The sequence below is a fragment of the Cavia porcellus genome, unplaced genomic scaffold (assembly GCF_034190915.1).
Source record: "Cavia porcellus strain 051 isolate PalLab524CR breed Dunkin Hartley unplaced genomic scaffold, mCavPor4.1 scaffold_9, whole genome shotgun sequence".
NCBI classification, from domain to species: Eukaryota; Metazoa; Chordata; class Mammalia; order Rodentia; family Caviidae; genus Cavia; species Cavia porcellus.
In genome coordinates this window covers 40,033,593-40,044,347 of record NW_026947492.1, presented here as the reverse complement: position 1 = coordinate 40,044,347, position 10,755 = coordinate 40,033,593, and the positions used below count along the sequence as shown (strand labels likewise).

At 44.3% G+C, this 10,755-nt stretch overlaps 1 protein-coding gene across 1 annotated transcript; it reads right to left on the bottom strand.

Annotated features, from left to right (window-relative positions):
• Positions 1–4,542: 4,542 nt before the first annotated feature.
• Positions 4,543–5,799, bottom strand: LOC100716465 (lysine-specific demethylase 4D-like). Its single transcript, XM_063255604.1, is given in 3 exon segments — positions 4,543–4,632; positions 4,793–4,914; positions 4,917–5,799. Coding segments are annotated over 3 exon segments (1,095 nt in total).
• Between the last annotated feature and the right edge of the window lie 4,956 nt (positions 5,800–10,755).

Genomic DNA, 10,755 nt, shown 5'->3' with positions numbered 1-10,755 from the left:
CATAAAACTTGCTACAGATCACTTAACAAAATAGCAAATGTTCACAAACGTGAGATGTCTGAGAAGAAAAAAAACTTACAAAAGGAAACTAAAGGACCAAGAATGTGAAGAGATGTGCAGGATCACTGTTAACTGCAGCGACGTAATGAGATACCATTTCTCACCTATTTGCAATGCACATAAAGGGAAAAAGCTGACAAGATCAAAATGAAGAAACCAGAGCTCTCCTCCAATGCTACTGGTATTTGGAGAACAATTTAGCTGCCACAAAAAGAGTTGAAAATAAACATCATGTTAACCCATCCATTTTATCTCTATGTCCAAAGAAGTGTTTGAGGGTAAAAAAAACTGTAAAAAACTGTCTACTACACTATGGAAGAATGAATATATTGAAATAGTACACCCATTTAGTAGACTGTCCCAATCACTATGATAAATATACAGCAAAATGCCACTTATCTGTTTGGACCTGGATTTTTAGTGTTCTATTACTATGAATGGGTAAGTGCAAAGAATTAGCAATGCTTTGCAAAAACCATTCATTGTTTTAAGACACTGTAAAGCAATTTTTTAAAAGTGTTCAGGATTTGACATTCCCACAAGCACCCTGTAGATATCAAACCTGGGACCATACTGTGGTTCCTCTCAGAGCCAGAATCCACGACTGCAATATTACAAGCAGGAGAGTGGACTGAAGGTTTCGATCATGTCATCATAGGCGGCTAAGTTAGACAGACATGAATGACCAGGCAGATCTGGCTGGGCCCCCAGAGAGTCATTGAAAAGTCAGTACATTAGCATTTTGGCTGGACATGGATCTGAAGAAGGCCAGGCCTCAAGATAAAGATGCCCTGGCCATGGCTATGGGCCTCCCTAAGGGATAAGCAGTAACCTGGAGTCATTCCATAGTCAGACCCTGAAGACTGGGACCAGTAAGATAAATGGAGAACTGGAGGGGAAGATGGCAGGTTGATTCTGGAGAAGTTGGCCACACTGGTTTTCCTGATATGAGCTAATATGAGAGGATGTTGAGACCTCACCCTTGCTGAGAAGGGCTGCAGTTCTCTTCAGGGGAGTTCTTGTTCTTAACTGGAATGTCATTTCCTCGCTCCATGCAAATCCCTCAGCCCAGGGGCACAGATCCTTCTTCCCACAGGCACAGACTTTCTAGCTTCCGCCATCGGCATTTGGGCCTCCTCAGTGTAGGTCCTTGATTCAGACTTGCATGAGACATTGTTGTGGGCTCTGTGCCTGCAGCTGGACTCGGAGAGGTCATTGTCATGGGCTCCAGGTCTTCAGCAGCACTAGTGAAGGACGTCACTTTGGGATCCAAACACTCAGATGGACTCTTGGAATCTCAAGTGCAAGAAGAGTCCTTTTGCATGGATTTGTATTGAATGTTTGTGGGTGAACACTATAAAAGAGTCCTGTAGATTGTGTCCTTATTAAATCTGCTCTCTTACAAAGCCTTACTAAACCATATGCCTATTTCAGATTCAAAGACTGTCTTAGGCCATAATGTAGGGAGCTCCATCAACTGGCCCTCAAAATCTTCTCCAGATGTATGATAGGTTTTCTGGTCTGGGATCCCTAACCCACATCCTAGGGGTTCTCTCAAGGCAGGAAAAGGGAAAGGCAGTGATGCCTATTTCCCCCAGAGCTCTCTTGCGCACCTTGGGTGAGGAATCTTCTCACTACTCAAGCCTGGAAACAGCAGCTCAGCCTGGAAGACCACATGGAGCACCCTCTGTTTGTGCACTGCTGATCCTTGTACACACACCGAGGACACACCTGTCTGGAGATTTTCGTGGGGCGCATTCTACCCACATCCAATGCGGTTGCACACAGGATACCAGTGGCTTCAGAGCAGATCTAAGGAGAAGGAGCACAATTAGAAACAGGCCACAGTGCACTGCCACATTCAGTCCTAAAGAAGCAGGAGGGCCCCCTGGTGCACACTCTGCACCCTGAAAAAGCCTCCTAAGTACTTCACTGTGTGCAGTTTGGGAAGAGCTTCCTGGTCCTACACAGTCTCCTCTTTACCCAAGCAGCAGCCCAGTGATGCTCAGAGACCTAGTGCAGGAGTGAACTGGGAAGCAGACCTGCATCTAAGCTCTACTGATGAGGGGAAAATAAAGATGCTGCTGCCCAGCCTTAGATGCTCATGATCAAGGAATAGAGAAAGAAACTAGGATCCTACACACAGAAGGAAGCTACGACAGGAGGGATCTGTGAATTCCTAGGAATATTTCTAGATTTCAATGTGTACAGAGCTGAGAAGGCAGCAAAGAACTGTTGCTGTCATTAGTTTCTCCAGGCTCACATGGAATTTCACAGTCATTCTGCTCTTATAACTTCGTAATTTACTTTTAATTTTATTATAATTTTCAAAATTGAGAAAAAATTTACATTAAAATTAACATACTGCACTTCTAGATGGAAAATATGACCAAGGCTGATGCTAGGGAATACAGATGACTTTCAGAACATGAAACCTGATCTAAGAACTTACTTGAGAGAACTTCAGCCAGGACCTGCAAAGAGTTTTTTCAATCAGTGGGACCACAACACTATGCACAGTGGTCACAGTGACTCTCAGTAGCCAAAGAGGGGAAGAAGCCAGACTTCCACTAATGGATAAACAATGGAGAAGAAAATCTGGCATTGACATGGAATGCAGTACTAGGAGGCATAAAGGGTAAGGAAACCCTGACACTAGGAGCGTTGGCTCATTATGCTAAGTGAAACCAGCCAGAGGCAACAAAACACAACAAAAGAAAAGCCCAGAAGTCTCAGTCCTTCTGTGAGGTGCATAATAGTCAAATGAATGAAAAACTAAAATAAATAATGGACAACAGAAGTTAGGACAGAGACAAATTGGGAGTCATTGTTTAATGCACAGAATTCCTTTTGTCAGCATTAAAAACTTCTGAAGAGGAATGCTGACAGTTATACAGTACAATATCATTAAGGCCACTAACATTCACAGATAAATTTTAAAGTTTATATTACATACATTTTACGCCTATAGAAATATTTAAAATTCCAGGAACATGGGTAGCATGTTTTACGATGGCTGTGCATGCATTGTTAAAGTTCATATTTAGTGTTCAAAGTAGTCCTTCTAGGTACACTAGGTTTTTACTGGTTTGTCTAGTACTAAGAGTCATCTTTCCTATATGCATTTTCCATGGTAAGATTCGGCCATTTTGTAACTTCTTAATCTTTCTGAAACACTGTTCTGAAACACTGTTTATACACATCTGATTTTAAAAGTATTATACAGTTTTGCATTACAGATACATAGGAAGAATAACATTTTGTTCATTTGTTGGTGGTGCTGGAAATCAAGCCAGGCTCTACTACTAGCTGCATCCCCAGCCAGCAATAACAAATTGATTAAACATCAGTAAAGAGATGAAATACCCCAAGACTGCCAGGCAGATTCAGCTGATCAAAACTCTAGTTCCTCCATGAGCACTGGCTCCTGGGTCTTCAGAGGTCACCTGTGTAACCACTACAGGACTGCACAGCTCTGCTGACCCTCTCAGGCATGGAACGGCTGAGTGGAAGCCAGTATGAATGAGGTCAGGTTTTCCCAGATCCTCAGCATCCATCAGTGTGAGCCCAACTGACTGTGGGAGCCGAACACACAGCACCGCAGGGAAGTGTCCTGAGGGTGACAAAGAAAACAAGAGGTGTCCTTGTCTTCTAGACCACAGCCACATGCATGCTAGCAATAGGCTGAGAGTTCCTGAATGACCTTCCCTCCTCCTCTGTCATTCTATGGGGCAGGAAGCTACACTGCAGAGGTCACTGGAAGCCTTAGTTGTCATCAAGAAGAGAGCATCACCTGTTCTAAGAAATGTGTCAGCCTTCACTGGGGGAACAAAATACACTGAAATGATAGCACTGGTGTCAGGGACAAAGCCACAGTGGGCAACCTGATTCATAGTCACAGGAACAGAGGATTAAGAGCACCCTTCGGTGGTGAACATGCCACAAGACAGCAAGCTGTGGCTCTGTGTAGAGTTAGACCCAGAGAAACTGAGTCAGTGGCACAGGGTCTCTGGCCACATCTGTTTAATCCAAGGTGCTGGAGGCCTGAGAATGGTGCATCCCTGAAACTTCAGCCAGGTGCCCAGGGCTGATGCTTTTGTCAGTGGTTTTCTTAGAGAACCTTCTCGAAGGCATATGGACTTTAGTAGCATAAAGTGGGCAAACTAAATGACAATCCATCTTAATGCTATTCAGGGTTGGTGAGCTTGAAGCTGTGTGCACAGGATTGTGGGGATCTAGTGGGGGCCACAAGCATTGCAGGTCAGAGGCAGGAAAACAACCAGAAGCTGTCAAAGAAAACTAAGGCCCAGGCTGGCAGACTTGGGCTCCTCCAACAAAGGCCTATCCTCAGGAAGGGCCCGATCCTCTAAACCCAGAGGAGTGTGTCCTGGGCCCACCACCTGGAGTCCTTTGTTCTCAGTCAGCACTGTTGACCCATGAGTCCTGACTTGCCTAGGAAAGTGACCTCATCTCTCTGCCTGGTCAGCATTGGAAAGCCGAGTAGAACAAACTGGGAATCAAGGACTGGATCTGGGTGGGGGGCCCCTCTGATAGCTGTTGATAAGCAATTCCCTATGGAGGAAGAGCAGTGTCTCTTCACAGTAGGCAAGGGGGTGCAGTGCCTGTGCCCAGGGAATGGGTCCTCAGCATCACTGAGACTCAAGCCTGCCCCACTGGACAGACACCTCTGTTGGGAGGGAGATCTCTTCTGGTGAAAGTGTACCTTCCTCACCAAGGTCAGCTCCTGTCTGACATGCAGCCTGTGTCCAGTGTGTTCCAGAATGTTCAGATTGTGTCCCCATTTCCATCACTCAAAGCGGTCAAGTTGCAGGATGTGTACAAAAACATCCATGAAAAACTGACCCTTGCCTCCCCATAACTGCACTGAGAAGCCACTTTACTATAATCAATCCACCGAGGGCTGGCAAAATTGATGGCCTCTGCACAGTTGAAGCCATGGTTGAAGCCAGCATGATAGCTATAGGGAAATGTCACCATGAACTCCCCAGCCTCCTGAGTCATGCAGTTAAAGGGGATCCCATTGTTCCTGAGCACTGTGGGTGAGATGAGAGCTACCTTGTGCCTCAGGAATGCTCTGCAGACTCTGGAGCTGCCTGGGAAAAGCTCCCTGGCCAGCCTCTCCAGGCGTTTGCCATGCTCTGGGGGCACTGCATACCACGTTTTGGGCTCCCCAAAGTGCAGGTAGTTGATGCTGTAGAGGTCCATGTCCTCCGTGTGCCACGCAAATGTGGTCTTCCACATGCCAAAATACAGGTAGGGTGTGTTAACACCCTGGAAGACAACTCTGCACTCCTGCTCCAACAGATCCAGAATGGTTCCCAGGTGCCCAAGGTTCCACTGCTTTGTGTTTTCATCAAACAAGGAGCCGCTGACATAAGCACCATAAATTGGGGAACCACAGAGATGATTCTTCCAGTATTTTCTCTCCAAATCTTCAAAACTCTCATGGAGGGAAGCCTGGTACTTTGCACTGTTGGCCAGGTGCTGGTACTTCTGCACTGTCATGGCTTTCTTCCTTTTATGGAATTGAGTGAACACACCTGCCTGCCCAGAGACCACCTGCTGCAGAGGAGTGGCTACTAAGAGGTCACTGATATTGTCATAGGACTCTCTGGCCCTCCATTCCTTGGGAGGAATGACCTTGGTTAGGCCAGCTCTGTGAGCACCCTGGGATTCCATGTAGGCAATGTATTTGCTGAAATCTGAAAACTCCTCCATGGTTTCCCCCTAGGTCCTGACAGTGGGCCTTGGTGTCTGGGTGCGAAACTGCTCAGGCTCCATCTCTGCAATGTAAGAAGCACCACCAGGCACCGTGTGCAAGTTGGTAGGTGGGTACAGACTCCCAGTGTTACTGGAAACACTTTCCCCTTTCCTTCTACTTGTTTTTTTTTTTTTTTCTCTTGCATTCAAATGTTTTGGTTTATCTGGGATGCAGGAGGTCAGCCATGTCCTTTTATTTGAAAGAAATTTCATTTCCCATATACGTAATTTACCAACAGTACTGTATTCTGTTTAGAATGAAATACGATAATAAATGAACAAAATAAAATAAAATAAATGCATTGTTTAACTCAGAAACTGGAGAAATTGACATGAGAGACAAATTAAATTCTAAAATCTAACATATGCAAGAAAAACTTAACATCTTACACCAAATGAGATGATAGAAAAATTCATATCATTACGTCAGTCAATGCATGAATCAATGTATACATGCATACATATATACATGTATATATACACAACATAGGTAAGTTGATTATACTGCTAATTTCTATTAGTTCATTGAAAAGAGTGGTTTGTGCTTACAGTGTTTAATCAAATTTTCTTGCCTATGTCTTTTAATCCAAGCAACTAGTTCATGTACTTTGTACCACGACTTGGGATAGAACTCACAACCTCGTGCTTGCTAGGCAGGCATTTATGCCACTGAACTAAGTCCCTGGCTCCCAAACAACTACTTTGAAGATAACACTATGCAAAATATTAACCATTGCTCATCCCCTATTTGTTTGATTTGGAATTCTGTGTCATTGTTTTTGTTGGTTCTTTCTCTTTAAAATAAAAAGCAAGGTCAACAGAAATAACAGTGACTATGGGAAAATATGGAAATGGCATAATATATTATTGGATGATGAATTGATCAAAAAAATGGGGAATAAATTTGAAGTTCTTAGTATGAAAAGACAATGGGAACACAGCAGCCCCAGACATGAGGGAAACAATGAGAGCAGTAACCAGGTGCAAGTTTAGAACTGTGAGTGCACACATTAAAAGGATGTAATGCTACCAATTAATGTGATGATGCATGTCATGGTTCTAGGAAAAGAAGAGCAATCCAAATTTGAAACTAGTAAAAGCAAAGCCACTGAAAGGTTAGAGTACAAATTAATGAAATTGTTGGCATGGTATGGTGGCACACACCTATAATCCCAGCATCCCGGCAGCTGAGGCAGGAGTATTGCTTCAAGTTCAAGGCCAGCCTAGGCTATACAGACTAGCTTGTGAATACAAAAGATCAATGCAACAAAGATTTCTTTCTTCTGAAGCATAAAAATAAATTTCATGAACATTTAGCAGAATTTACCAAAATGAGGAAAAAAAGAAAATAGCTATACAATTAGAAAGCAAAAAATCATTCAGGCATGGTTTCAAACTCCTGTGATCCCAGCACTAAGGAGGCTGAGGCAAGAGGATTACTTCAAATTTGAGACTAACCTGAACTACACAGTGACTTCAAGACCAGCCTGAAGCATATAGGAAGACCCTGTCCCACATCATCCACCCCTACCCCAAGAAAACCCAAACAATGTATTGTATTCTTTCCTGTGTGCCAGCAATAACCTCACTGAGAGAGATATCAGGAAAACAATCTTATCCACAGTAGCTTCAAAAAACAAATAGGGAAAAAAAGAAAAGACAAGATTAAAAAAAAAAAAAAAAAAAAACAGCTGCCTAGGAATGAACACACCAAAGGGAAGGAAAGAGCCCCGTGTCTTAGTTGCTTTTCTTCTTACTGAAACCAAATAGCCGACATCTAAAGTAAAGGGGGAATTGATTTGGCTCCCATTTCAAAGAGTTTTCAGTCCATTGTCAGCTGACTCCAAGGGAGGCTGAGACTGCAGACGGGCATCAGAGAGGAGAACTAGACCATGGCAAAGTAGGGCAGGCAGAAGGCAGCGGGCAGGGAAGTAGCCAGCAGCAGGTGACCCTGCAGCCCTCTTGGATAGCACTCACAGGGAGGAGGGCGGGGCTGCCCATTATGAGCTCACAGACTTGTGCCAAACCAGTCAGTGGACTGACTTAGTAAGCACACACCCTTGATCCCAGCAACACACCCTTAATCCCAGCATCTCCCCTGCAATGCCTGTCTGCCACCACCCTGCCTGGGAGCCAGCCAGTTATGGAAGGAAACCTCTCCAAAGTATGAGCTAAATAAACCTTTTCTTCATTAACTTTGGGTGTAGGATATTTTGTCTCAGTGATGAGAAAAGCAGCTAAAACAGAATTTGATACCAGAACCAGGCCTAATGACACACCCCTATAAGCCCAGCACTCCAGAGTCTGAGTCAAGAAGATCAGCATGAGTTCCAGGTGAGCCTGGGCTAAATAGTGAGTTCCAGCCCAGCCTGTTCCATATAGTGAACCCTATATCTAAATAAATACATAAATAAATAATACAACATAAATAAAATGAAGTAAAATAAATCTGTGACCAAATGTGAACTCCAGAGTGTTTGGGGAGCTCCACCCCTAAGGTACTGACAACAGTTGTGACCCGCATGACTTTTCTGCTGGATGGACACTGCTTACTCCTTACAGCTCTCCTTGGAGGCCCCCAATGCCCTGTCAGGGGTGTTATGCTGTATGCTTATAGCCCTAGTAACCATGTACCTGGGGCACTGATCACATTGTTATGAATTTGTTATAAATTAACTGACCGCGTCATCATGCTGTTTTGTACGTGTCATTCCCCCCACCTTAGTAATCTGTTTGCTGTGTCAACTTTTGTTCTCCTTGTAAGAGACAAATGATGCTGTGTCAACCATTGTTCCCTTTATGAGAGACAAATATTCCTGCAATTGGCAGACCAAGGACTATAAATTGGCTAACCACCCACTGTGAAATGCCTCTGACCTCAAGCAAAGGGGAACAAAGGCCCACCTTGTTTCTGTTTCTCATCACTATGTGCTTAATGATCAATGAGCTAATCATAAATAAACTATAAAAATCAGTCAAAATTCTAACTCAGTTGCGCAGCTTTGCAAATTCCATCTGTACTGTGTCACTGGGCCAGCTAAAATAAAAGCGCTTCTTCTTAGAATGATGTCGTTTTGCCCCATTCTTTTTTCATCTCTGGGGTCTTGCCCCAGTTTTCATCTCGAGAGCCTTTTTGGGGAAGCACAACAAGGGGCACCCTGCCTTGCCTCCCAGGTCTTCTTTTGAATTCCGAGTGTAAATCTTTCTGACCCCCACAACACTTGCACTGCATACACCTGAGTCCACAATAGCATTGGTTTTCCTAAGGTCTGGGGCCAGCTGGTGCAGCAGCCAGGCTCCTTCCCCTACGCCTCTGTCAATCTGGAGCATGGGGCTCTGGGGCTTCCTTCTCTAAGCAGCCTTTCACTTTTGCAGTTTTGAGGCTGCAAAGGGTATAAGCCTGCTGCTTCTACTGATGCACTCAGACCATCTTCTATTCTCCTGTTCCTTCTCAACAATCAAGAAATCCTTACTCTGTCTTTGCAGGCCACAGTTACACCAGAGCTTCCTTTCACACCAAATTGAAACTGTCTGGAATCATTCTTCTGGGCTCTTTTAATTTTCAATATTAATCTTTCTAAAAGTCCCCACCTGCAGTCATGTCATCACATCAACAATACACTGCCTTGAAGTCCCTCAGCCAGATGTGCTGGTGCATTCTCTAACCCCAGCATTCAGGAGGTTGAGGCCAGAGGAGCACTGTAAGCTTGAGCATGGCCTGTGCTACATATGAGCTCAGCACCAGCCTGAACTGCATAGGGAGACCCTTTCTCAAAAATTAAACCAAACCAGACAAAATAAACAAAACAAAATTCTCTTCTGCCCAATTAATAAGTCTGTCCCTTTTAATCTCAGAAGCCTCAGTCATGATCTCTGGACCAGGAGAAAATGCAAACAACACTGCCAAGCTATAACATAGTGTGCGCAGTCTAACAACCAATGCTTTCCTTCTTTCCAGCAGAAATCTCCCCAGCCTGGTCTTTATTGGTTTCCTGGTCTTCTGAGCTCTGAGCAGAATATACCACAAACTGCTGCCTAAGGGATTCCAGTTTTTCAGGAGGCTTCTCTGAATCTTTCCCATCTTTTTCCGCAAGCCATTCCCAAAGAGTCCTGAATCACATGGCTCAGCATAGTCAGAGCAAGGACCCTAATTCCCTGCTATCAAATTTTCTGTTTGGATTTTTGTTGGAGCAGGGTCTTACTGTGGAGTACAGGCCGAATTTTATTTCACAGTATAGCCCACACTGACTGCAAACTCATGTTTATCCTCTTGCCTCAGCCTTCCAAATTCTGGGATTATGGGCGTGTGCCATCAGGCCCAGCTCTAAAACTAGTTTTCTCCTTCCTGAGATAAAATAGCCAACATCCAAAATTAAAGTAGAAAAGTGCTGTTTGTTTAGCTCATGCTTTGAAGTGGTTTTAGTCCACAATTGGCTAGCTCAGAGAGTGACATGGCAGACAGGCATGACAGAGGAGAACACGGTTCACAGCAAGCAGAAGGTAGCAAAGCAGCAAGCAGGATGAGCTGGGCTCTCTCTCTCCCTTGTATCCTAACCAGGCTGCCTAGGGCAGGTGGCCTCCCACCCTCATTGCTAATGACCTTGAACCTAGCATTGCACTGTGCACCGAGTCCCTCATCACATTCCAGATGCAGCCACTCCTCACAAAGCCCACCTAGGAGCACATGAGGCTTTGGAGAAACATCTAGACACAAACAATTATACTTATAACTCTAGCACTTGGGAAGCTGAGGCAGGAGGTTTGCCATCAGTGTGAGGCCCACATAGCTCAATGCTGGCATGAACTGCACAGCGGTCCCTGTCTCCAAAAATGAAAAGGATTCTTTTTACCTACTATTATGAAGAATTCTGTTGGTATTTGGATTGAGATTGTATGAAATATCCATATAATTTT